General features: G+C 45.4%; 1 protein-coding gene across 38 annotated transcripts in view; it reads left to right on the forward strand.

Moving 5' to 3' along the window:
* RBFOX1 (RNA binding fox-1 homolog 1) overlaps positions 1-27,823 on the forward strand; it is a 2,117,065-nt gene that overhangs the window by 1,744,705 nt on the left and 344,537 nt on the right. For 4 of the 38 annotated variants that reach the window (XM_084764439.1, XM_084764445.1, XM_084764431.1 and 1 more), the window contains exon 1: positions 1,530-1,826. The exons of 29 other annotated variants lie outside the window; for them this stretch is intronic. In XM_084764439.1, the coding sequence (XP_084620565.1) occupies positions 1,728-1,826 (99 nt within the window). In that variant the 5' untranslated portion in view covers positions 1,530-1,727. Of the gene's footprint in view, positions 1-1,527; positions 1,827-27,823 lie in introns of those variants that run through there. 5 more of the 38 variants (XM_084764425.1, XM_084764430.1, XM_084764441.1 and 2 more) reach the window with 3 other exon arrangements.

The following is a 27,823-nucleotide window of genomic DNA, read 5'->3' on the forward strand; positions in this document are numbered from 1 at the left end:
GTCCCCTCTTGAAAGAATCATTTTCCCTCTCAGGGGCAGCTCTGTCTGAAAAGCTGGCACCAACGCTCACCTGGGATTCTTTCAGGGAACCTAGCAACCAGGTCCTAGTGAACCCTTGCTCTGAGAATAAAGAAGAAACCCAATCACTGGCTCAAAATAAATCTATATAAATTATGGCAACTATTCCTGATCATGATTTTACTATTGCCAGGATTTTCCCCCTTGTGGGAATCAAGGATGGGTTAGAGTCTTCATATTTTCTCTTAATTCACAGATCACATCACTTTTTTATTGCATAAAGACTAACGAAATCTACTAATGAATAATTATTACTTCATAAGATAAAGGGGAGGGGGAAGATCCGACTGCAGGAGTGGAATGTTAATTTGACCAAGGGGGCCAGGGAAGAGGAGAAAATATAAAATAAAACCGTTTCAGTTTGTTCTCTGCAGCACTAACAGTAATCCTTTAGCAGACAGGGACTTTTGCCCACCCTGTGTATTTATAATTTGAGAAGAGCAACGGCTCTAGGCTGAGAGAAGGCCCCTCGCTTTCACCTCAAGCTGGCATTTTAGTGGAGCAGCTGCGGTGGATTCTCTGGCTAAGCCGCGGGGCTTGGGGCTGCCCAGGGAAGGCTGATTCCAGGGGTAGGTGGAGGGGAGAAGCAGCGCCCGAGCGCCACGCAGGGGCCAAGGGACCTCCTTCTTGCCCCCTCCCCCGCAGCACCCCAACCCTGGCGTGTCCATCACCCCCAAGCTTCTTACAAAAGGGGAATCCCTTTTCGTGTGTTTATTTGCCAACGAGTCAGGCAAACAAACCGCCGCCGACTGAAAAATCTCCCGGACTCCTCAGGGTCCCAGCTGAGCAGTCTTGTTAATGGTCCAGCTCCTTCGATTGCTGGAGATGTGGGACGCTCACACGCTCGCTCTCCTTCTCCCTCCCCTCGGAGGATTTTAGCAGACAAAATTTAAATTTTGGCTAGTCCCTTTTAAAAAAGAAAGAAAAAAAACGCACAACCCTACCCCTGGACCTCTTTGACAAATGAGAAGACTCCCAGCATCAGCACCAAACGAGTGAGCGACAGTGAAGCTGTGAGTCTAAATCTCTCTCCCTCTCTCTCTCTCTCTCTCTCTCTCTCTCTCTCTCTCTCTCTCTCTTTCTCTCTCCTCTCCCCTCCCCCTCCCTCTCCCCTTCCCTCCGGGTCCTCTCCCCTCCTTTCTTCTCCTCCTCCTCCCCCTCTTACTCCATTTCTTCCTCTTCCCTCTCTAGCATCTTTATCAGGGCATCTTAACCCTCTGTCTTTCATAGAAGTCGACTTTGCCCATTTTTGTCACCTTTAGGGGGTTGCGGGCTGGGGTGAGGGGCACCTTCCACTTTAAGAGCGCTCCAATAACAGGCCCAATAAGCCGAGGGGAACCAACACACTTCTATGCCTAAGTGTCTTTAGTTGAAGGCTGATGAAAGCTGGGTACTAGCAAACCCGAGGGCGAGGAGAGCCAGGGAGGAGGGACTCTCTTGGGGTGCGGTGGGGGGGAGGGAGAAAGAGAGAGACGAAAGAGGAAGAGAGAGCAAGAGGGACAGCCACTGCTGTGTGAGTTAGATAATAAGCAAAAATTAAAAGAAAAAAACTGTAGCCACCAGGCAAGAGGGTTAAAAAAAAAAGCAACGCGATTGTAGATTGTATGTGAGCGTCTCTGCTCTCGCTCTGCGGGCACCCGAGAATCGCGATGCAGCATCCTCTGACGGGGGCCACCTGCGTGGCACTCCCCAACGTGGGCATGTGTCCCCAGCTCTCGTGTGCCTTGACTTTTATGTACTTACAGCAGGTAAGACGCGCGGCTCTTTCTTGGTGGTGGCAGCTCCTTCTCAGCTTGGCAAGACTGGGTATCGCTTCAGTGGGTTGCGCGTTAGGGGGGCCTGGGTTGGGGGGCTCGAAGATGGGGTTGGGTGGGAGCCTCTGATTTTTCGTCAAGTCAAGATGTTATTTTAATTCACCTGTCTGAATACTTTGTGAACACTGATTTCTAGCCTGAGAGACTCGGAATTTGAAAATGAAAAACTGTGTTGTTGTTGTTATTGTTGTTTTTTCCTCTGTGAGCATCTTTTTTCATGTCAGAAGTCCCAGAGGTGAGGAGAGGAGAGATCCCTATGATGTTGCAAGAGTTTGGGGCTCTGTGAAGACATGCAGGTGCCTGTACTTTTAGCTTAGCTGTGTTAATGATTGAAACAAAAGTGTGTACATATGATGGTATGATGTTTGTGTGTGTGTGTGTGTGTGTGTGTGAGAGAGAGAGAGAGAGAGAGAGAGAGAGAGAGAGAGAGAGAGAGAGAGAGAGAGAGAGAGAGAGAGAGTTTGTCTGTGGTATCAGAATATTGGGATTGGGATTTCTGGAGCTTGACAGCCCTCCAAAAAACGAAAAAAATCTTTTAAACTCCCAGCATTGTGTGAACATGGTCAGACTGGCCTGAACATTGGGTGGTTTTGTTTGCATATTTGCTTGTCCCTATACCCCAGGCCTGTCCACTCCCTGACAGTGGTCTCACCAGGGATGTCCGATGGCTTCATTGCATCCAGTGCACGTCTGCACATTTTTGGATTCGGTTCTGGTTCTTGCTCTGCATGTCTGCTCTAGGCTGCACTGGGTCTCCTTCTTCCCTCTTACTGGAAAGGCTTCTGCCTAACTCCCTACCCCTGGGCTTTGGGAACCGCCTAGCACTACCCTGTAGGGAGCAGATGGCTGTGTCATGGGGCGGGGTCTGTGCTGTGAGTTGGCAAGATTAAAGGGGTTTTGTCTGCTGGTGGGAATCTGTGGCCTGACTCCCTGGGGCCTCTGTCCTGTCCTATAAGTTTTCATGGGGTTCATCCTTTTGGCCTGCTTTTTTATTAATTCACTTCAAGGGTACCATTGGTTCAAAATGTGCGTGTGTGTGTGTGTGCGTGTGTGTGTGTGTGTGTGTGTGTGTGTGTGTTAACTAAACTTCCTTTGCAAGAGTTGAGAGGGGCCCCTTCCTCCAAGATGTCCCACTCCAATCTGTGCTACAGGAATATATGTCTTTATAACATGCCGGGGTTCTGGTTTGAACAGTTGGGTAATTTGTTATCAGCTTGATTGCCTCCAGAAAGCGTTTCTTCCTCATATTTATTGCTGCTAGCCTTTTTTTTTTAAACAGCCCTTTAAAAAAAAACAATCTTGTGAATAAATTGGTTTGTGCTTGTAAGTATTTGTTTTATTTCGTTTCCTGATTCATAAATTATACTAGGGACCACTTCTTGGGATGTATCGATAATACATGATTCACCAGCTTCTACCATTTCTTTGCCTCAGCCGTGAATGTGTGTCCAGTGTCTGTGTGCTTTACGTCAGTTATCCAGCACAAGAACATCCCAGTAAGAATTTCTTCAGTTGCTAAACCTCAGTTGGATTGAGTCTAATTATTAGGGTAATGCGGTCTTTTTTTTTTAATCCTATATTTATGTCTTTCATTTTTATTTGTGAATCAACTGGACTAGCACTATCTAACCAGTAGGATGTTACGAGTGCTTTCTGCTTCCTTCCTTTCTGGTGGGTATGTGTTCTAACTAAGCTGTATTTGTGCCTTCGTCATTAAACTGGTTTGTCCACTTAAGACGAGCTTAAGGAGGAAGACATCGCCTTTGGACAAGAGGTTGTGCTTGTTGTGAAAAGGATGAGTGTAACATACAGAACTAGGGCTTCCTCGCTATAGGAAGCACCTGCTGTGGGAAGCATTGGCAGCCATAACAAATATTTAAAGGTGACTGAATCAACAGCTCTGTTCCCAGAAAGGTGGATGGAGGATGGGCTTTGAAATGAGCTTTCAAGTGTGTTCTCCCCTTGATACTTTCTGTGAAAGTGGTTATGAGGAAACAGCGTGGCATGGGGTCAGAACAAGTGTAAATGACAGAAGTATGTCTCTTATTGAGCTTTACTAAAATTCGCAAGTGAAAAGACAGACATTTATTTTTGCTTGTCCTATTTACAATCAAGGTTTTTAGCTACCCCTCCCCCGGCTTTGTGGAAACTCACTATCAGGGATCTGTGCCTTGGGGGTCATCTCTTCTGCTTTTTTTTTTTTTTTTGATGTCATGATTCAAAGTCAGGGTCTTGTGCTATTGTTTTCAGTCACCAGTCCAGACAATTGGCTGATTTAGAGAGGAGGTCCCTGTAATCTACACAAGCCACATACCAGTACACACTAAACGTCTTCTGCCAGTAAGGAGCCACTCTGCCTTTTTTCTGCTATTAATCTATAGCTAATATTACATAGCCACACGTTTGATGAACAGAGAGCTAGTTCATATTTTCAAAGCATATTGATCAAATAGACAAACCAGGCTTCGTTTGTGATTAGCAATACCTTAATTAGAAGCATTTAACGTCGTATGTAGAAAAAGGCGTGCATCAAAAATCACTATCATCCTAATCAGCAGTTACATAAGGAAATAGTTAAAATCCTCCTTTCTTATTTTGAAACATTTCTCATCCTGCTTTTTACTAATGTCTGTGGTCTCATGTGTTAGGGACTACTGCTCTCCATTGAAACGTGCTGTCGTAGAATGACATTTCGTACAGGGACAGTTTCTACCCAGCACTCCAGGAAAACGACTTGGTTATATGCTTTCTTTGGCCTTGCTATCAACATCCCTTCTGCCTTCCTAAATTCTCTCAGGCTAGCCCTTAAGACAACACATAAAACCAGAAATCAATTAGGATGCCTCAGCCTTGGGAGCATACCCTGAGTGTCCAAGTGAGAACAGCACAAACCCTTTGCTACATATAGCCTATTTATTCAGACCAGTGAAGTGGTGTCTTTGGTGTTTGCATGATGTGACATATTTCGCATCATTTGTTTATATTTTCTAGTAATGTCCCTTTAGATAGATATTTTCCTAAAGTGTGTGATTTCCTATTTTCTCCCCCCACGTCCCTCTTTCTTTTCTCTTGTCTTGTCTTTCTCCTCCTCCTCCCTCTTTCCTAACTAGCAAACTATTACTATAGTTGGGAACTGTGAGATGGAAAAAAGCTGGGTAGCCCTTCTGGCATCTAGACAATCCAGCCAATGATGCCATCATCACTTACCTGTATGCATATACACACACATGCACACTTAAATACCGCTAGCATACCGCATGGGCTTGTAGCTGCAGCCCACTTCCAGACAGAAGGGATGAAGGGGCTGCTGAAGTGGCTGGCTTTTTTTTTCTCGCTGTTGAGGCAAAGCACAGCCTTAGGCTTGATACACTGCAGTGGCCCTTTCTGTGGCTCCTTTGATGGTGACATCTCCCCACAACTTGACTGCCAGCTTGTATCTACTCCCTGTGCAGAAGCTTTCCAGAGTTCCTAACTGGGTATTCATTTAAACATTCTTGCTGTAAGGGAAAATTCTGAATTCCAGTTCCAAATTTGGAGCTTATTATCGGTGAGATCAAAGGAGAATATATTTTGTTTGCTTAATGGAAAACAGCACACACACACACACACACACACACACACACACACACACACACACACACCAGAATCTCCTAAGTCATGGGGAACCAAAATTAGACACCCATTTCTTGGGGAGGAATGCTGAGACCACAGGCAGGACAGACACCCCGCACCTCTAGAGCTGTATTTCGCAGAGGTCTGTCTCCATAAAGAAAACCTACGGTAGCATATGAACCTACTGCTCCTTGTTCCTGCCCTACCCTCAGTGTCTCCGGTTCTGTTCCATGAAGACTTCTCATCTGTCAATCGCTGTTCACTCCCAACCTTTTAATCAGCCCAAATTTAACACCGAATCAAATACTTAAAATCCACATTAAAGAGGGGGAGGAAAAGGGGGCCTCTAAAGTGGCCCACGCCACTGTCAATATCCAAAGATGGGTCATTTTTCCCAACCTAATGGTGATGCATGAGCTTTGTTTTAAATAGTGAAGTGGTTTGTACAAAGGGTAATTCCTGGTAAATGAAGCCATTGCTCATGGCGGACACCTTCAGATCGAAAGCAATTGAACTGAAACCCGCACATCAGCCCTTTCTGTCTTTAATTAGAAAGTGCTGCTCAATGTGGAAACCCACTGGGGTAGAAGGCCTCTCTCGCAGAGGCTGGATGGTGGTGGAGTGGTGGAGGCTTGCCTCCATGCATCGGCTGCGGCTATAAATTTGGGAGACATTAGGTAAGGCATAACAATTATGGCTGCGTAGGAAAGTTCAATTCTCGTTGCACTTACTCCCCTTGTGTCTCTCCATCTGATGATTTACGGAGGGGACAAATGACATTTTATCACATTCTTTCTTCTTGGCTTAATCCCATCCTGATTTATTAGATAGTGCTGTGGATTGGGGGTAGTCGATAGTGTCAATAACGCAGAAAAGAATTAGGATAGATTATCTCCATGTCTGGATTGTTTAAAGAGATCTAAGTGGCTGGAGTGAGCACATTTGCAGGCTTGGCTAGCTGTTTGCCACGACGAGACGTCTGACTGCCTCTATCTTCAGATATTGTCTGCTATAAATTGTTTGATTAACGAACCCTGCTGATTTTTTTCTGATTTTTTTTTAAACTAAAGAGAGAAGGTATGTGCAGTGCAGGGGGACCATTCTGAACAGGGCAAGGCCCAGTGTCCAGTGGACTGGGGTGCATCAATGCCTCACCCCCATAGAGAGAAAGGTGTCATGAAATCAGTATCATTTCTTCCTGTCGACTGCAAGATTACCTGGACTGTCTCTTCGTTAAAGCCACTTAAAGCAGTGCTCATTTGTGGAAACCACAATGTGTCTGTCTGTCCACAGACAGGTCTCCTGAGCCATTCCTCTCTGCCTGCCATTTCGTGGTGGGTTGTGTGTCAGAACACGCAAGCCAGCAGCAGCTCTGCCTGCGCTGGGAGTGGAGAAAGCCCATGTCATTAGTGCTCACACACCATCTGTTTTCCTTACAGCCGGCCCTTGAGTGATTGTCCGGTAGCCGATGTGCTGAGGGTAGACAATTGTTTTTTAGGGGTTTCTGATTCATTTCACCAAGCTCCCTGCCCCAAGAGGAAACATAATGTTTGTTTATTCATATTGGCTGGTACAAAGCCGTGTAGTTTATCAGGCAAATCATGGTCTTCTGGAAGAGAAAGACAGTGTGGCACAGTAAACAAAATCAGGTTGGCGCATCTGTGCCTAAGGGGGCTGGTGATGGGCATGGGGTATGGTCCTGAGAAAGAGGCAGGGCTGGCAGACATGGGCATAATTGTCCCATCTGCAGAGACTTCTTTAATGGACAGCGAGAGGTGTCCCAGTGTGCCACTTAATTCAATTAAGAAAAGCATAGCAAGCTCCATTCATCAATAAAGTTGCCTATTTCCAGGGCCGCTGAAGAGAGCCTTGCAGGGCCGAGCTCTGGCCTGTGGCTGTCACCCTGATGTGACTTGCCTCTCCTGGCTCAATTGAGGAAGGGTCTGTGTCAAGCAGGGTCAACTCTTAAGCACAATAGCCTGGGAAGGGGCCCTGGCTCTTCTACCATGCCGAGTGCAAGTAAGCTGGGGAAATGAGCAGTGGTCACAGTCTGTCCTTGCAGGAGGACATTATTAGGAGGTGGCTCACCAAGGAACCCCAAAGTCAGTGCCTAAGAACTTCTTAAGGTTAGCAAAGTGGTGACAGTTGGAGTGCACAGGCTCCTGACATGCCTTTTACTATTGTTTCTGTTCCTCCTCGCATATTGCACGCATGGTTGTTTATTGTTGGGAGGGGAGGGAGGGTGGGGGGGGAAGGGAGGGAGGGAGAGAGCATGCAAAAGATGCTTTCTGTCCCTTGCCTGGGATCCTTTCCTCTGGATTCCTCCACTACCCATCTGCATCTCTTGTATTTAATATGTGTTTGGCAGTGTCCAGAGCACTGTCTTAGCTTTGCACTGAGACAGTTGAGGTCTTTCAGCCTTTTCGTAAGTTTCACTCATAATTCCTTAGGGCTGATGGACACTGAATGTGGCTGTTCAGAAAAGAGAGCAGTAGATGAGTGTGCGGGTTTGCATGCAATAGAACCTTAAAACAAGGGAGACAGTACCCACTGCCCTCTACCTGTGTTTGGTAGCCCGTAGAGTATAGCCATTTGTTTATATGAAACATTGTTTCCAAATATTGTTACTAATTCAGTATGTTAAGAAGTGTCCATGCTCTTGTGGGGCTGAGGTGCCAGTAAAAGAATGATCGTGGATGGGGATGAACCCAGAAATCAGCTTCAGGTTAGGGGAGCAGAAAGTAGGAGGTGAAGAGGATGAAGGATAAGGCTCAGAAGGGCCTCTGGAGAGGAGATGGTTCTTCCGACCTGAGGGCCTGAGGAAAGCTAGAAAGCAGCCAAGGAGTAAAAAAGAGCAATGGGATGGGGTTAGCCGAAGTGCTAAAGTGTTTGCCATGAAAACATGAGGCCTGTGTTTGGTACCCAGCACCTATTGTGGATAGGAACCAAGCAGGTTTGTTGGCACATGTTTAAAAATTACAGAACTGGGAAGGCAGAGATAAGAGAACCCTTTAGACTTTTAAAAAAAATACCAAATAAGTTAATCTTCCAGGCCAGTTCCAACCCAGCAACAGACGCCCTCAAAGTATAAACAGTGCCTGAGGTGGGACACGGGTTGTCTTCCTACCTTCGTGCACACATATGTGCATGCGCTAGCAGGCATACATTCTGTAGGGTGGTGTCTTATGCTGTTTTGAAATGAGGCACAAGGTGGAAAGAAAATCATTCCAGAACTGGAGAATGATGCCTGTGAGGTGTGGACCCAAGACAGGGAGAGTAGGAAGAGGGCCTGGCCCTGATGGAATTCCTAAGGAGTGGCATTCACAGAGAGGCTCCAAGGCTCCTTTTGGCTACACTGTTATCTTGTCAAGGGGCACATAGGATGAGTGAATCAATGTGAATGAGACAAACATGGCTCTCTCTCTCTCTCTCTCTCTCTCTCTCTCTCTCTCTCTCTCTCTCTCTCTCTTCCCCTCCCTTCCTCCCTCCCTTCCTCCCTCCCTTCCTCCCTCCCTTCCTCCCTCCCTCCCTTCCTCCCTCCCTCCCTGCCTCTCTCCTCCTCATTTTTACCAACCAAATCATTACCAGAGATGACATATCTTTACTCATTTTGAAATTAACCTACATTTAAGTTAGCGAGTACCCTTGCCCAATTACAGTGGCGATAAGCTTTCCAGCATCTATCTAAAACAACAGTCACTCCGTACTTGCTCGCTGATTCCAAGTTTACAGAGTTCACATGGTGGATGTATGCTCACTTATTGAGTCTTGAAGTTAGACCCAGGGCCTACTACATGTTAGGCAAGTGTTTTTACCACTGACCTTCATCTATCCTCAGGTCTCATCTCACATTTTATTGTAAACAAGGTCTTTGTAAGTTGCTCAGGCTGGCCTTGAACTTTGGTTCCTCCTACTTCAGTCAACATCACTGCTGGGATGACAGCCCTTGGCCAGCACCATGTTGTGTTCATTCTGTGTTTATTGATCTCCCACAAGGTGCCAGACAACCTCAGTCGGCAAAGCCCAAGGGCCCCTGTCTCTGAGAGAGTCTTAGCATCATTAACCTGTGCACCATTATTGCAATAGTGCATTTAGATACACATCAGCTTGGTGGTCCATTGCATGTTTTAGGGAACCTCCTGCCATTTCTTGGCTAGAATTACTTCTTCCTTTCTTCCTCTGATCCAGTATGCAGAGAGCAAGACTGCATAATTAACTTACAGCTTTCTTCATGTCACCTCTCCATCCCTCTGCCCAGATAGCAGCCCATAGCAAAAGGAAGACATCATGTATTTAATGTTTACAATATACAGAGGGCTTTGAGACAACGGGCTGGGTCAGAGGCTGCCACTGCAGACCTTAGCACTCATCAAGGCTATATAGTTGCAAGACAGTTGCACCCAGTTTTAATCATTTTTTTTCTGTGTTGTTTCAGCACACACAGAGTAGGGAGTAGTGTAGGAATGCAGTGTATTCAGAAAGCCAGTGTGTGTTCTCAGGGACTTAATGACTATTTTTCTTTTTCTTCTGTGGCTCTGGAACAAACTCCAGGCAGCTTTAGGATTTAAGGACCTCAGATTTCCCTGGACTCGGGAATAAAATACAGGGAGGGTTTTGGCTTAATGAGTCTTTTCTTTCCTTGGCGGCAGATGTTTGCCTGGGATTCACCTGGAGAACTGGCTTTTTCTTATTGGAAATAGCAGCAAGCATCCGTGGTATTCCTTCCAGGGGAACCGCTTTCTGTGCCTGGGTTGAGTAGCTGGGCTCTTACGAAAGGGCTTGGGCTGAAGGAGGAAGCCGCTCTCCTGGAATATTCTAGGAACAATTAGCAGCAATTATGGAATTTTAGGCAGGGAGGGAGCCTTGCCAATTCACATGCAAAAACTGATCTTCTCTTAGAAGCCTGGGTGTCAAGTCTCCCTTCAAAATGTGGTTTGCAAAAGGCAGGTGCTACTTGCCCCTGTATGTAGAGCATAAGCCTGGCTCAGAGGCTTAATCCCAACTCTGTTAGTCACAAACTGATCTGACTGAATTGAGCAAGTCACTTAACTTGATTTGGACCTTAATTGCTTCTTCAGAAAAAAAAAATCGAGATGAGAATGGCCATTTTATATTGTTCTTGGTGAGAGGAGGTGGCTTACCACTCAGGGCTTGAGAAGCAGCAAACAGCCTGTAGATACTCAAGATACTGGAAAAAATAGATCCTAACGTAGGTGCTAAAGAGATGGCTAAGTGTTTTAAGGTAACGCAGGGCCTACTTCTCTTTGCCGTTGCCTTGAATGGGAACATTGGGGCTCTCATCTCTCCTGTCTGCTCAGTTCTCGGCTCCCCCTTCCTTCTTTGGGTGTTTCCTGCTGCAGGCGGTGGGTTGTGATATAGCTGCGTAGCTCATCTAATGCTGCATGGCAGGAAGAGGAAGGGGAAAACCTCTTGCTCTTGTCAGTAGCAAAGTTATTCACTCTCAAAAAGCTGCCAGAATCACACTACAGGGGCTTCATTTATTTCTATTCAGAATGTCGTTGTGCCCTGGTGCTGGAGACCCAGGACATGCAGATGCAGATTCCAATAGGCTCCAAAACCGAGCGTGGCTGCCTCGGTGGGCTCCCTGACCTGGATACCAGAGTAAGCGCCCCCCAGCTAGGACAGTTAGAGCAGACAGCCCCATTCCCTATGGGAAGAAGAAGAGCCCCTGCTGGCTGATTGTCCCTTTGGTTCTGGGAACATAAGAGCAAGGTGTAAGGGACTACATCTGGGTCGCTCCTCGAGTTTCTGGAAACACAAAGGCCCCTCCTACAATCAGCTCTGTGCTGCTTCCGCATCCATCGCCTCTGCTTAGAAGGGACGACAGACTCGCTCATCCAGATAATCTACAGAAAGCTATCTATTTGTTTTTCCCTTCTCTTTCTTCTCTCATTCTTTGCCCTCCCCCACTCCCCCGGCCCCGCCCCCAACTCCTTCCTCTCCAAGGAGTCTGAGGAGCTGTTGAAGCAGGAAGGGAAGGAATGGAGTCTTTTCCTGTTGGTGCAATTTCAGTTCCTTCCACTAGGGGTCTCTGTGTCAAACTCAGAAATCCCCACACTTTCTTTTTATTATATATGCATATATATATATAAAACATATATTCTTTTCTTCTCTTTTGGTTCAGTTTAAGAAAGGAAGCCCTTTCTGTAAACAGGAAGAGATAGTGTGAGTCTACTGAGGAGACCAGAGATTTTTGCTGTCCTCAGCACCATGATGACAATGACATAATTAAAATAGTGACATAATCAATAATGTTTATGGAGTCCTGGGTGGCAAGCACATGACTCAGCATATTTTCATGGATTATCTCTTTTAATCGTACACACAGGCCTCCAGGGAGTCGGTATATTTACTTCTTATTCCTTTATTTGTTTATAATTTTCTTTATGAGGCATGCTCTTGATGTGAAATCCAGCCTCACATCCAACTCATAGCAATCCTCCTGCCTCAGCTTTGCTAGTTCAGTGATTATAGGTGTGTTACTGCAAGTCTAGCTCAGGCTTTGCCTACTTATCTACCTTTCTTTCTTCTCTCTCTCTCTCTTCCTCCCTCCTCCCCCATTCATTGTTTAACACAGAGGAAGGTATTGAGAGGTGATGTTTGAACCCCTGGACTTTTCCTACAGTCCTCACGCTACTCTGCAGTGAGTGTGGCTGCCTCCCCCTGCTGTGGAGGCTTCTGGCATCAGGCTCTTTGTTCATACAACGGCCCCACTGATCGGAGCGCTTGGTTTTTGCTTTAAAAGGAACAATCTCGTCAGAAAAGGGGTTGTTCCGAGCATCATCCATCCTCCTCAAAGCAGATCCTGGTTTCACAGTAGTCGGTTATAGAGAAGCTCTCACTCACCATGTCGTGTGGACTAACCTCAAACACGTGGGAGTCCTCCTGCCTCAGCCTTGTGAGTGCTGGGATGATACTGGCACGAGAGCCAGCTGATTTCAGCTTAAGTCATTAGGTTCCTTGGTTTGTGTTTCAGGATACTTAGGAAGCCTTGGACTTGCACAGGGTTCAAAGAGAAAGTGTGAGGCTTAGTAGGCAGCTCCCACAGACAGTGATCGAGTGTGTTTCTGCAAAGCCAATTCCAGCCCCCAAAGCCCCGCCTTGAACCAAAGCTCTTCAACTAACAGGGAATGCAGTCCCTGCCTGGCTCCGTCTGTATTAATGATTTATAAGCCACACCGCTGCTTTTGTTCACGAGCAGGGCCTTGTCCTGTTCATAAAGGCATTTCAGGGAGTGGGGTCCTGGCTGGCCATGCTGTTAGCTTGCTGCTGTGAAGGCTGCTTCATAAATCAAAAGAGCCTGGTACTTTACTGCCTCCGAGCTCTGAGACCGTGTGCATGTGTGCGCAGTGTGAGTGCATGTGTGCGTGCACGAGCCTGTGTGAACCCCACTCACTTAGGGGCTCCACCTTGCCTTTCCCTAAAGAATGAATGAAGCAGAGGATGACGCTATGGCTCCTAGGTGCTTCAGGGTAACGGGGTTAGGTTTCCTGGCAGCTTCCTGGCCCTGTTTGTTTCTCCTGCGATGCTTTTGCTTTCCGGTGTTGCCTGTGAAAATGGGCTGAGGCTGCTTTCATTAGCATAAAGAGATGCAAACCCCATTAGAGTCCCCTTCCATCTGCACCATCGGAACCTGCAGAGGAGGCAGGAAAGGAGCTGACTGAGGCTAATGCCACTCATTCACTGCAAGCCAACACACGGAGGCTTTCTGAGCTCTACTTAAGCAATGGCATTTGGGATGTTTTGAAGAATTACTACAACTTCATTTATTCACCAGAAAGGACTTCTGCCTTGTTCTGAACATACGTGGAAGTGTTTCTTATGTGGGCCTAGAACGCTGGCTCTAGGAAGCTTCCTTAAAGTGAGCCCTCTGGAGTACTCCGGTTTTAAGCCTAGAGGTTGTTTGCTTTGCTTTTGATTGACAGAAAAAGATGGTATCGCGGCGTGGGTTATTTGGAGTTGTTAATTCTTTAATGGCGTGTTCAGAGAGCAGTTCACTGGTTTGGTTTCTCCCTTGGTTTGTTTGCGTTCTGGATGGCATTTTTTAAATTCTATTATGTGTTTCAGGTGATGTGTGCCTGGGTCTTTCTCCCCCTGTAAAACTAAGAACTGGAAAGCAGGGTGGGACTGAGTAGGAAGCTGAAGGGAAAAGCAGGAATATTTAGGACATTAAAGTGATATTTTAAGCATTCTACCCAAGATGACTTTTGCGTAGATAAAATACAGAAAGTCAAAAGTGCTGTTACTCAAGGAAAAGAAAGCAACTGTTTAAAGCTTTTGGGAAATAAGCATATCAGCCGAGAAGGTTCCTCACCTAAGAAACAAATGTACACACAGCTGCTGAAGCTCCTCTCTGCATCCCACTCAAAACAAGGGTTTGAATCTCTTTGGTAAATATCAAAACTTGGGTGCTAATTGGTTCTCTATCAATATTTAGGCCTATGGGCGGGGGGGGGGGGGGAATCACCAATTTTTTTTCTTTTTAAACCATCTCATGTGCTAGTCAGCAGTCATGAAATGGTGGTAGGTTCATTGAGAAAGACTGACTTTTACTACCCTGCCTTCCTGAAAGAGGAGGGCAGGACGAATGTAGATTTACACAGTAAAGAAAAGACTTGGCCATGTTTCCAACGACCGGCAATATGATACAGCATGTCAGGTTGAGAAAGCAGGTGCCCAGAAAGGGACTGATGGTCCTATTGTGCACATCTCTGTGTCTGTGTTTGTCCTCTATTCTCTGAGCCCGCCAGTGCCTCGTTGTCTTTAATTATGTCTACGAGGCACAAGACGGCAGTCAACATCTGCTCCTTTGTTTACTTGGCTAACATATAGCTTTGATGGCTTATTAAACAATCTATTTTTCAAACCCAAAACAGAGAAACCAGCCGAACCCATATTATGGCATTCTGTAAAGACCCATTATGCAATTAGCACTTGGGATTTGTGCAAAGCTGGTGATTCACCCAAATAAACAACCCTCTGTTCTGATAGCTTTTGATGGCATCGTGGAAAATATCAATTTAAAAAAAAAGGAGGCATAAAAATCCAACCACATTTCCTTCTTCATCATCACGCTTACCAAGAAGATAATGTGTGGATGGGAAAAGCAGATTCTTCATTCTATACAGTGCATGCCTGCATGTACGTGCGTGCGTGTGTGTGTGTGTGTGTGTGTGTGTGTGTGTGCGCATGTGTGTGTGCATGTGTGTGTGTACATGTGTGTGTGTGCATGTGTGTGTGTGTGCATGTGTATGTGTGTGCGTATGTGTGTAACTTTCTCAAATGATGTCTTTTAATTAAATCCAGCAATTACAACAGTATGCATGGCAAAGGTGTGCTTCATTGGAAGGCAGGCTTCTGAGAGTTTTCAGGGTGCTATTGGAGAAAAGAAATACATATTACTAACCCTTGGTGGCAGGTTCTTAACACACCACGATCTAGTAATAAAATCTATCCAGATAGGTATTAAAGAACATGTGAGGGCCACAGCAACTAAATCACTTCAGAAGCAGCTAGGTGGCTCGCTGTTTAAAGCAAGACAAGTCTCCTGAGCTCAATCCCCGGGACCCATATGTTTGAAGGAAAAAATCAGCTCCTATAACTTATCCTTTGACACCCCCAACACATACAGATAAGGAAGAGAGAAAGGGTAAGATAAATGTAAAGAAAACTTTTAAAAAAAAGTAAATAAATCACTGTAAACTTCAACTTTCCCTTTAAGTCAGAGATGAGTAATTTTCCCATTCATTCATTCATTTAACCTATAGTTAATCCTTTCATCTAACTTAGAAATGGAGCTAGTGATAAAGGACACATGGGGAGGGAAACAACTTCTTCATTTCTTTTTTCCCATGGGGGGGTTGCAATTTTACGTGGGAGAGACCAAACCTAGGTAGATAAAGAAGCAAGCGGCTGTCATGTGATGCATGTTGCAAGGTGGCCTTAGACAGGACAGGAGTCCACCTGGTGGGAACAGTGATGGGATTCAGAGACAATGCTGAAGAAATGTCCTAGATGCTGAGGTGGGGGGAAGAGAATCAGAGGTCAGGGTGGAGGAGGACTTCTTCTTTCATGCTAACTACATATGGGATAGTCAACTGGTGCCTCTGTGTTTGTAAACCCTGTGAGAGACAGAGATAGCCAAGGCAGAAAGATGCTCAGAGTGGATATCCAGCTAGGAACACCACTGCGAGAGTTACATTTATTTCAAGAACTGGAGGAGACGCTGAGCACCTAGCTGGTGACTGGGAGAAGGTAGCAAGCTGGAGATGAGGGACAGGTCTCTGAGAGACAGAGGTTGTTCAGAGTAGGAATGCAGAGAAGGGAGAGATATGCGGGACTGCAGTAGTGACAGGCGCCGACGGAGATATTGAGTGTCCCAGGATTGTGAAAATGCCCTTGGGAGGCTGAGAAAGCAGAGGAAAGAGTAGCGCGGGGCCTCACTGCAAGAGTGGAGGCCCATATCCGTGTATCTTGGGGCAGCAGTCTCTGTGTGTGAAATGTTCGCTGGAAGTGCCTCTATCGTACCCATACCTCTGTCCAAGGGAGCGTGGGAATGGGATGTGTTCATGCTATCATGCTGCATTTGGGTCATAACATGTCATGAATCTTATGGAATTATGACTAGCTATTTGGGCATAACTACGAACCGTTCTATAACCTAGTTTCCACATTTGGGAACCAGAAGGGATTATGGGATAAGGATCATAGCACTGTCAGGAACATGACATGAAATACACGATCCAGCATCATATCTAAGTACTGGGAAAACTGTATAAATGTTTCCATTCTACTCTTATTGGTAGTAGGAAAGCAAGAAGTGCTGGTGGGAGATCTGAGTGTATGTGATTCCACAGAAATGAAGGTCATGGAGGTGGTAGTGACACACACACATACACACACACATACACACACACACACACACACACACACACACACACACACACACACGCTGGCTATGCAGTGGAGATGATGTTCCTGGTAATTGTGGAATCATAGAGTAGCAGATGGCAATGGAAGTGGGCGTGGTGATAGAGATGGTGAGGTGGATTTGAAGATTGTGATAGCAATAACGGAAGAAACAGACTTGTTGGAGAAGATGCTGGTGGTACAGCGGAAGTGCAGGCATCACCATTCTGGTGATGGTGCATGATACAGTGGAAGTTGATAACCATGACTGTGGTCGAGAGACTCGTGGTAAAGTTCAGGTGGTGCTGATGGTGGCTATGATGTCAGGGCAGGTGATATTGAAAATGGAGGTGATAATAGACGTGTTGGTAGTAGGTGATATTGGAGTCCATGGTGATTGTGCAATGATGCAGCAGTAGGTGATGATGGAGATGAAAATTAGGGTTGACATGCTTATGGTGAGGTTAAGATGGTAGTAATGATGGCTATGGTGGGGAATCAGGGGTTGCTGTAGGCAGCAGTGGTAAATAGATGATCACAGTGACACTCAGAATATAACAAAGCAGAAGACTTTCACCTGTTAGCCCCTGGCCGCCATTTTCCTTTTAGCGCATGCTCTCCTTTTCCCACCTGCAAAACAGGAAGTACTGTACTCATGCCCAGTCACTGTGAGAATGAACTGATTGCAGGAACTGCAGTGCTCATGCCCAGTCACTGTGAGAATGAACTGATTGCAGGAACTGCAGTGCTCATGCTCAGTCACTGTGAGAATGAACTGATCACAGGAACTGCAGTGCTCATGCTCAGTCACTGTGAGAGGGAACTGATTGCAGGAACTGCAGTGCTCATGCTCAGTCACTGTGAGAATGAACTGAGTTCATATTTGTCAAATAAATCAGAATGCTTGCTGATCTCAACAAACCCATGAACCCAGAGAGTTAAACAAAGTGCTGGCACACAGTACATACTCAAAGGCAGAAAAAGGTACCTTATGGCTTCTGTCGGCCTCTTTTCATTTGACTTTTCAGAGCAGGCAGGAAGGGCCACCTACCCCCTCCCTCCACCAGCCCCACCTCCATCTCCTCATGTGTTCTGTGTAGAACAGGTGTGTAGTGCTCCAGAGTTCTGGCAGAGTGCAACATGAAAAAGGCTCCGAGTCATTATAAAAATAACACGAAGGCTGCTCCACAAGGCAGGCAGATGAGCGCAGTGCTAGCCAGCGAGATAAAAAGCTTCAGCAACTGTTGGGTCCCAGTGGGAGAAGACAGACATATGGGGACCCAGTATACTCTAAGGTGGACACGAGTGCTGAGCCATACGTAGTCAAAACACGCCATTCCAGAGCCAGTTGTTCCCTTTCTTTCTTTCTTTCTTTCTTTCTTTTCTTTCTTTCTTTCTTTCTTTCTTTCTTTCTCCCCATCCTAATTTTAAATCCTTTAGTTCCATTTTAGCCCTTTGTTCTATTTTGGGCCTAAAAGGCACATTTATCTTTGAGGCCAGCCATGGAGTCTCCAGGGAGGTAAGATCTGTGTGGTAATCCTGAAACAAATGGCTGCCCTGGAATCTGTGACTCCCCACCTTTCCCTCCAAGCAGTGAGCTGCGGGAGATGAAAACAGACGCAGGAGGCACAGGCTGCAGTGCTGACATGTTGAGCTCAGGCCTGTGATGGCTGTGTATGCAGAATGACAGTATGAATGCCAGCTTGTGTACTTCCCAGTGTCTCCTGGAGAAAGAACAGGCAACCCTCCATGCCAGGCATTATTTGAAGAGATACGGGTCGAGGGGCGTCTGTTTTCTGTCAAGGTTGATATGGCTGGATACAAACAGAGTGAAGAATGGGCCGTCTGTTTGATGTAGCTCCAAAGCAGTGGCACTTCTCTGGAAGGATATTTTGAAAGTCCCATTCACTGCCCACAGAACCTTTCTTGGGGGCTTAGAGGTTTGTGAAGCTGGTTTATTATGTGGCCATCTGAATGGGCGCCTTAGTGGTACCCAGAAGAAGGGAGACAGGACTGGTAATCAGCCTGGTGTGGCTTTGATGACTACACATATCACTCATGCAGCCTTGAGTGGCTTCCAGTGTTCTCTTATGTACAGTGAGGCCCTCTGAGTACTGATGAGGCCATGGGATTGTTAGGAAGATTGAGTCACAGACTTCCAGTGGTGGGAATTGTATCCCATGTATGTTGAGTCTTAGGGAAACATTTGACCAGGTATGTGGAGGACACAGGCCTGGATTCCCAGTGCTCAGCCAGGGGAAGTGGAAGGATTCTAAGTTCAACACCAGCTTAGACTATGTAGCAGAGCACCATCACAAAAGTAAAGCAAAGCTTGCATTTCAAAATGAGCAAGATCTAGAGAGATGGGTCAGGAGGTAAAGTGCTAGGCACATAAGTCAGAGGACCAAAGTGAGATCCCTACAGCTCACTTTAAAAAGCCAGGCATGGCAGTACATGCTTGTAATCCTAGATCTGGGAAGGTAGCGACATGTGATCCTTGGGGCTTGCTAGTGAGGCAGCCTAGCCTGATCAGGAGAATGCAGGGCTGCTGAGAAAACCAGATTCCAAAACAAGGCAAGGAGGGTGCCTGAGATATGACATTCATGGTTGACCTCTGACCTTTACACGTTGCACACATATGACATATGTACATATACAATTGCATACAGATAAACAATAAGTAGATATAGATAGATGCATAAAAATAAGATATAATAATAGGATGGAAAGATAGATGATTTTTAGATAGATAGATAGATAGACAGACAGACAGATAGGTAAAAGGCCCAACTTTCCTTTTTGTTTTGTTTTGTTTTTTGGCTTTTTGAGACAGGGTTTATCTGTGTCACCTTTTTTTTTTTCCTGGAACTCACTCTGTAGACCAGGCTGGCCTCGAACTCAGAGATCCACCTGCTCCTTCCTCCCAAGTACTGGGGTTAAAGATGTGTGCCACCACAGCCCATCATGACTTCCCTCTTTTTGCTTGGACATACAGCATTTTTCAGCCATTTTTAGATTATTCTGGAATATGTTAGTTGTGAGGGCAGGAGCCCAATTCAAACTGAAATAAGAAAGAAAGAAAAAAAAAAGAGGATGTATTGTTTCAGGAAAGACCATAATGTGAGTAGTCACCGAAGGCCTGGTATTTACTTGGGTTCTCACTAGACAGAATCATGCTAAGATCTGGGCTTTGTGACTAGAGCATTGACACTTCCAAATGGACTGATACCGGGGACCAGGGAGTGATAAATGCAGTGTTGTATTAGTTAGTGAATGTCCCACCTAGGAATACAATCACTCTTGGTTTATAAGAGAATTAATTGAGTTTCAGAGAGGTTAAGTAACTTACCTAAGGCAACACAGACAGGAACTGTGAGAGTCAGAACTTGACATTCGTTCCAGTTTATTAAGTTTACAGTCAATACATATATAATACATTGTTGTTAGGATGTGACATTAAGGTTTTGTGGTTTCTCTTTAAATTAGTAAATTATAGATCTTAAGGAACACACACACACACACACACACACACACACACACACAATCTTCTTGAGGAGAGATTTTAGAGACTTACCATTGACAAGTTGTGTCACTCTGAGGAAGTTACCTAGCCTCTCTTTCCTCAGTGTCTCCAGTTATATGAGGTTAGTGACAGGATTTAGCCTATAGAGTTGTTATTAAGATTAAATGAGCTAATAAACAAGGAGGTTAGAAGGTGCCTGGCAAATAATAAATAGTGCCTGTGGCTTGTTAGAAACGATCTAAAAATAGATTGTAAAGTAAGCGCCATAGAGGAAATGAGGTCACTCAGGGTGGCTCTGCGTATGATGTCCCCAGTGTGTCCCAGAAGGACACTGCTAATCTGGGAAGTTGGAATCCCACCTGTCAGAGGCTCCTGCTTACTACCAGCTGCCTGGCCATGACATTGAGAAGAACACATCCAGCAGTAGTCAGCTTTCCAGCTAATGCTCAGGGGAACCTGAGCCAACCAGCCCATAGACAGGAAGTGGGTGCCTAGCTTCCCTGGCTGGTCCTGAGTCCATAATGCACGAGTTGTGATCACAAGAATATGCCCCGCCTCTTGTGCCTCCTTCATGCTGCTGGCTGAGTGTGTCCTATGATGTGTTCTGTGATGCCTGCCCCTCTCTCTCTGCTTTGATGGTACTGTTTTCCAGCCTAAAGCTGAAAGTGGCAGCATTCCAGCAGAAAGAAGGTACACCCTGGTCCCTCTCCCATAGTTCTTTTGTTTTAGTTTTGCTTGCTGTCGCTGTGATAAAAGACCCTGACAAAAGCAAGGTAAGGGAGGAAGGCTTTATTTGGCTCACCATTCCATTCCAGGTTGTAGTTCATTACTTTGGGGGCAGTGAAGGCAAGAGGTACATGATGCAGTTAGCCAACTCACAGCTGGGAGCAGAGACAGAATGAATTCATGCATGCTATGCTCAGCACATGTTTGCTCTTCTCTCTTATAGACTCCAGGAGTCAAGCCTAGGGAGTGGAGCCACCCATCGCTGTTAGACAGAGTCTTTTCACATTAATGAGCACAATTAGCACCATTTTTCAGACATCCCCACAGGCCAGCCTGATCTAGACAGACCCTCCTTGAGACCCCCTTCAAGGCAATCCTAAGATTGTTATCAATTTGACACTAAAAACCAGCTACCACAGTTTTCTTGCCACCTTAGAATCCAGTCTCATGCCAAGCTGTGGACAAGTCTTCTAAGTAGAAGGTCTGGGTTCTCAGAGGCAAAGGACTGGCAACCACGCCAGCCTGGTTTCCCATAAGGATGGCCATCTGGCTTGCTCATGTGAGCCTCAATTAGAGTGTCTCCTTTTATACACATGCAGCCTTCCTAAAAGCCGCAATCCAACAATCTCACATCATTTCTGATGCCTGCTCTAGAGTCCACAGGTGAATCTCAGAGGGGACATCACACCTATGTAGTGAGTGACACGGAAGATTTTGTGAGTGGTATGCAATTTTCTGGGGCAAAGATGGAAATATCCAAGTGGTCCATGCATCACAAGGAAGAACTGAGAGCCATTGGTCCAGGCCTAGGGAAGAAGTTACTCTGGGAAAAAGAATCAAGGGCTAGTTATCCCTGGGGATGGAGAACGTGGAACTATGACATCTCCTAGGGAAATCTAAAGCAGGGCTATTCAAGCTTTTGGCTCCTCTGAGCCATACTGAAGAATAAAGAGTTGACTTGTGCCAACCCAAAAGCCTTGCATTTCACGTACATTTACACATTTGCTTCATGTGACATGTGACAAGTGTTGTCATTTACAATGCTCATGCTTGAGAACTATGTGATTGAGTTACAACAAAATAATAATTGCAGGAAACCAAGCCTTATGTTCGAAGTAGGTTCACAATGCTGTGACGTTGGGCAAGCATTGCAAGGATGCCTTCTTGGGACCTCTCTCTCTCCATTGCTTCCTTCCAGGATAATGCTTTCCTGTTGTTCTCTGGGATCAAGTTTCTCTCTCAGGTGCAGTGGACTCCCTCCTGTTAGCGGCTGATTTCCAGCTCCAGAAGAGTCAGCAGAATGGTAAAGTTCAACTTGTTGGCAAACCAGGAGGTCCTCTGCTCACCTTGGCTTTGGCTTTCTGTTAACATGGAGTTACCATCCGAGTGGTTGAGTGGTTGAGATTGAAAGAGAAGTTCAAAGTTGAGAATGCAGAGGCCATTCAGGTTCAATATGGCCCAGGTCCATGGTTCTTGCAATATACTAATAAGCACCATATGTCAGAAAATTGACGTTCATGGTTGTTTACAATGAGGTGTTGTGTATCTATTTTAGTTCAAGGTCCAACTCTGAAATAGGCTGCTCACATGTTATGTCACATCCCCTTTCATTGTCATGGTTTTCTTGTTAGGAATGCATTTCATATGGCAGAATCTACTTCAATGGAATGGGGAAGATGAGCTGAGAAAATGATGGGCAGGGATGTGGGTAGGGCCTGGTAAAAGGCATTGAGTGCATGTTAGTGGCTCAGTTTGTGGTTAAAGAGAATGAAAAGTTGGAGGAGGAGACAATGAGCTAATCGAAAAAAGTTGGCACTAGGCATGTCATTAACTTTTAGGTAGTGAACAAGCTTGCATAGATAGGTTGATAGGTGATCTGATGAATGGATGGGTGGGTATATGAATGGGTGGATGGATGTGTGTGTGTGTGTGTGTGTGTGTGTGTGTGTGTGTGTGTGTGTGTATGGATGGGTAATGGGTGCCTGAGTAAGGGGATGAGTAGACGAATGGATGGGAGATGAGATGATAGGTAGGGTGGGTAGAATAGGTAGGATGAGTAGATGGTTAGGTGCAGAGAGAGAGAGAGATGAATAGGTAAGTACATAAATGGCTGTGTAGAAGGATTGCTAAATGGATGGCTGGATGGATAGATGGTCAGATAGACAGCTAGACTGCTGAACTGAGAGATGGATGGCATGTTGGTTTTTAGATCTGTTTGAAAGACTGTAGTAAATAAGGCCAAGCAGTTTTCCTGTCTTACAAGGCTTCTCAGTATGGTTGAATGTTAGCAGTCATCTAGAAACTGAGAGAGAGAGAGAGAGAGAGAGAGAGAGAGAGAGAGAGAGAGAGAGAGAGAGAGAGAGACAAAGAGAGAGAGAGAGAGAGACAGACAGACAGACAGACAAAGAGAGAGAGAGAGACAGACAGACAGACAAAGAGAGAGAGAGAGAATATGAATGTTAAATCTCAAAATCTACTTGCTTGACCATCAGTCGTTTTGACAGAAAGCATCCAATGGGTCTCTGCCAGAGTGTTATTTTGAAGATTCCAGACCAGCTCCAAGTTTCTGAGCAGCAAATGGTGCACATTGAGCCCAGGTGGTTCGGCCCGTTCGTCTGCGGTAAGAGGATGGGACAGAGAAGCTTGGCTGGAGGGTAGAGCTGCTTGAAGCACACTCTGTGCCCAGCTCCTACAGACACCTGCAGTATGGAAGGCCGGGCATGTGGGGAGGGCACCAGGGACCGTGCAGAGAGCAGCTGATTATTTGGTCCGTATTTGGAGAGTCCTCAGGGTGGGTATGTGTTTGCCTCCAGCAAGGTCAACTAATTCTTCAACCCAGTTGCCATTCATCCCCAGACAGGTCAGAGGTCAGTTCCTGGAGCATTGTTGAACTCAGCAGAGATGGTACGCAGGGCTGGTATTCTTAGATTTGCTCATTCAGCCAGTCAGTCTGGCTTTCAGAGGAGAATCAGGTCAAGAAACGCTTAATGAACCAAGAGAAGCTCAGAGTTATCTGCACGGCTGGGGGCTCCGCTTCTCAGGATCATCAGCAGAGTCCTCATGGACAAACCTCCTGGAATGTTCTTTGTATGTCTTCCTAACCATTTTTGGGAGATGGGGCAATGCTCCTAGGGGAGAGTGACACATTGTCCCAGATTCTTTGGTCTGCTCCTGTTTTTTGAGGGCACCATTCATTTTGGAGACTGTCACATGACCTTGACTTGACTTGGGCAAGGTTTGGTTTTAAAAGACTTTGGCAAGCACTGAAGCCATATGCATAGCCTTTGTTAACATGTATTTTAAATTTTCATTTGGGAGATGCAGGGAAGTGGTACGTGGAATGAGAAGGTGTGAGTTTGAACTTGCAAGTATGCTTTACTTAACCAGTTAGCAGTGGAAAATTAACCAGTTAGTGGGAGAATTTTGGGATCGTTTGCTTGTGGGCCAAACATGCAGCTTCCCTCAATGAAAATTACAGCCATATGTTTCCCACCCTAGGACAACAAATCAACTCAGATGTTCTGGCGTCTCAGCTGAATAGACTAAATCTGGGAGACAGAAATACTGTCCTGAAGCTCCAAAAAACAACATGTCCAATGTGACGTGATGTTGCTGTCTACAATGTTTGTGCTAGAGAACCGTGGCACCACGTTGAAAATGATTGGGTTAGGAATGCAACTCTGTGGATAAAGTGATTACTTAGCCTGCAAAAGCTCTCAGGGCAACCCCTAATGCCATACAAACCGTGTGTGATCCTGTGTACCTATCATCCTAGCACTTGCAAGGTAGAGGCAGGAAGATCAGTTCAAACTCATCCTCAGATACATGAGGCCAGCTTCTGTTCTAGGAGACCCTGTCTCAACAGAAAGAGCCCAACCTCAGTGCTTTCAGAATGCTTATTTTTTTTGTGTGTTGAACCATCTCTATAGTTATCCTGAGGAGCAGGATGGGCAGGCATGCTTGCACCTGACTGCTTGCTGAGGGCCAGGCCTATCTGTGCAAGACAGCTGAATAAATACACATAAGGAGGAGACCTTCATGTAGATTGTTGATGGGACACTCGGGACACAGATCTGCCGTGAGGACCAGAGATGACAAGGTATCTTGCAGAGACGCATTATACACATTCCAAAGAAGGTGACAGAAATAAGTTAGTGCTTTTGAAAGCACTTCAGGTGCCGAGGACACTCACATGCCACCTGTGGGGAGACACAGGCACCCCATGCCACTGCTATGGAGATGAGGGTTCCAGACAGAGCGCTTCAGGCTGTAACGGACAGTGAAAAAGCTGACAGAGCCAGCATCTGATGCCAGCCTCCCAACTTTAAAGCTCATTCTTTCTCTGATGAGCCATGATATCCTTGAGTCTCTTGAGATGGTGTTGGGGCCACAGCTAGCTCTGTTTCCTAGGAGACAGCCTCCCCACTTTGCTTACATGTGTTCAAGAAGTTATTCTGTAAGGCATTATAGGGAATTGTATTTATCTAGTCACTATTTTATCTCTCTTTCATTTTCTTTCCTCTCCTTTCCTTTCCTTTCCTTTTTTTCTGAGACAAAGTTTCTCTGTGTATATCCCTGGCTGTCTCTGGAACCTGTTTTATAGACCAGGCTGGCCTTGCACTCAGAGATCAACCTGCTCTGCCTCCCAAGTGCTAGGATTAAACTTGTGCAAGAGTAATGCCTAACTTACCTATTTCCCCCTCCCTTCCCTCCTTTCTTCCTTCCTTCTTTTCTTTCTTTCTTTCTTTCTTTCTTTCTTTCTTTCTTTCTTTGTCTCTTTCTGAGACAGGCGTTCTCAGTCTCCTTCCCTCCCTCCTGTTGGCTCTCTCACTGGCCTTGAAATTCTAATCCTCCAATGTTAGCTTCCAGGCTTCTGCAATTACAGGTGGGAACTACCATGCTTGGCACATTTTGCATGTTTAAGTGGTTGAAAGCATTTAAGGGAGAAAAATATTCCATGTTCCATGAAAACTCAAGGATGTTTATGTTTCAGTGCCTCTCAATAAAATTATATGGGAACTAGTCCACATTTGGACTTGTCAGTGGGTGCTAGTATTGAATTATTACAACTCAGAGAATAAGGTATTCAACAGAAATATTTGTTGCCTATATACTTATTGTTAATTAATATCTAGGGAGGCCCAGGACAGTCAACACCATGTGGCCCTTCATTTTGAATACAGACATTTGGGACAGTTAGCTGTGCTTTCATCCACTATTGGTGCCATCCCTTCCTGTGTAGCTTAGTGTCTCATTGCTTGTTTTTATTACTATAATTTTCCCAAACTTATCATGAGATTAATATTGCATGTTGAGTACTTACCACAAGGTATATCTATAGCTGCCTCTGGGCAGTGTGGCTCTACATAAAATGTAGCATACCTTCTAGTAAATGAACCAAGAAAAAAAACATGGCTTATTAATATAAGGTGTACTCTGCTTGGGAAAATAAGAGTTGATAGAAAAAAATGGGTTTCATTTAATTCACCCACTTAATGGTGGTCATTCACCCACATTCTTTGTTGTTGTTGTTGTTGTTGTTGAGCTTAAAAAACCACAGGGACTGCAATCCTACCAGACAGTAATATATAAACTGGAAGTCAGAACCAGAGACATCTGGGGTCACTGTGGTCAAGACTGGTAGTGGTCGCCACAGACCAGCATCTGGACGTGCAGCCTGCAGAGGGTGACGGGTGCCTGGAGTACTGAGCCTCTCATTCCACACTAGGTTTTCCATTAGGGAAAGTAAAAAATAATTCCACACCAAAAATTTAGCCGTTTTGTTTTGGAGACGTGACTGAAGATACAAAATACCAAGCACAAAGACTTTATAGCACAGTTTCCTAACAAAGCAGAAAGAAAATATTGCATAATCACTGGGCCCCATACATGACACATTCTCCTTTCAACATAATTTGAACCTGCGGGTTCTTCAATAATCCATATGATGATCTACTACATGTGTTTATTAATTTTTTTTTTAATTTTATATGAATGGGTTTGCCTGGATGTATGTGAACAATGTGCATGTTTGGTGCTCATAAAATCCAAAAGTGGAATTAGGGATCACCTTGAGCCACTCTGAGGGTGCAGTGAGACAAAATCGGGGTCCTTTGTAAGAACAAGTGCTCTGAACTGCTGTGCTGTCAGCCCGGCTCCAATTTTGCTAATCTGTTTAGCATGTACACAATTCTCCAGCTTCCAAAGCACCCACACCAGTTTTCCCTTAGATTCTTCTACTACGAAATCATGATGTAAATATGTCAGTTTCTGCCCTAAATGATGATGTTGTGAGTTGTGTTTCCCACTGCCACAGCCTCTGTACTATAAAGTACCGGGCAGCCAAAATTCAAAGTGCCTGGGACCTTTCCCTCGGCACTGAGGAGTGACCTCTGCTCCCTGATTGCCAAAGGGATGCCAACTCGGAAACGCACCCATCATCCCCTGTCTGTCCTTGCTGGTAACGTCTCTGAAACGTGGTTTTTGAAAGTCGTGGCCAGAAGCTAAAGTTAGAAACGGTATGAGGTAGTGGTATAAGATGGGTCAGTACGCAGCTGTTTGTGGAGCTGCTGGGATTGCACAACGTGGCCACTACAATGCATGAGAATCAATTACAGAGAAACCTTGTCAAGATGGCCAAAAAATCCAGCCTTAAATAATTGAATTCTCTGCCAAACCCTGTCTGCTGTCGTTATCTAGAAATGTAATTATGTAGCTAAATCAAGCAACTAAAATTAGTGTAGTGTAAAAACACCTTGGCTATCTAAAAGTGGAGGAATTGACATTGGGCTTAGAGAAAGCCAATAGTTGAATATGTGTGCTGGCGTCTGGAGCTCTTGCACGCATCGTTTTGACAAAAATCTATATTGTGTATCCTGCTTAGAGAGAGAAGTGGTTTGTGGCAAGGGTGTGTGTGAGTCAAAGGTGACATTGTGTGTGTGTGTGTGTGTGTGTGTGTGTGTGTGTGTGTGTGTGTGTGTTTAGAAGTAAATGTCTGGGAGATTCTTGTGTCCCTTTCTTGGGTTCTCAGACAGTGTCACTCATTGTACATGGATCTCATAGAGTCATCAATATTAGTTGGCTATTTCCTCCCATCCTGAAAGCTAGCTTTATAGGCTTGCCCAAGCATGCTTATCACATA

The sequence above is a fragment of the Acomys minous genome (assembly GCF_964271855.1).
Source record: "Acomys minous genome assembly, chromosome: 16".
Lineage (NCBI taxonomy): Eukaryota > Metazoa > Chordata > Mammalia > Rodentia > Muridae > Acomys > Acomys minous.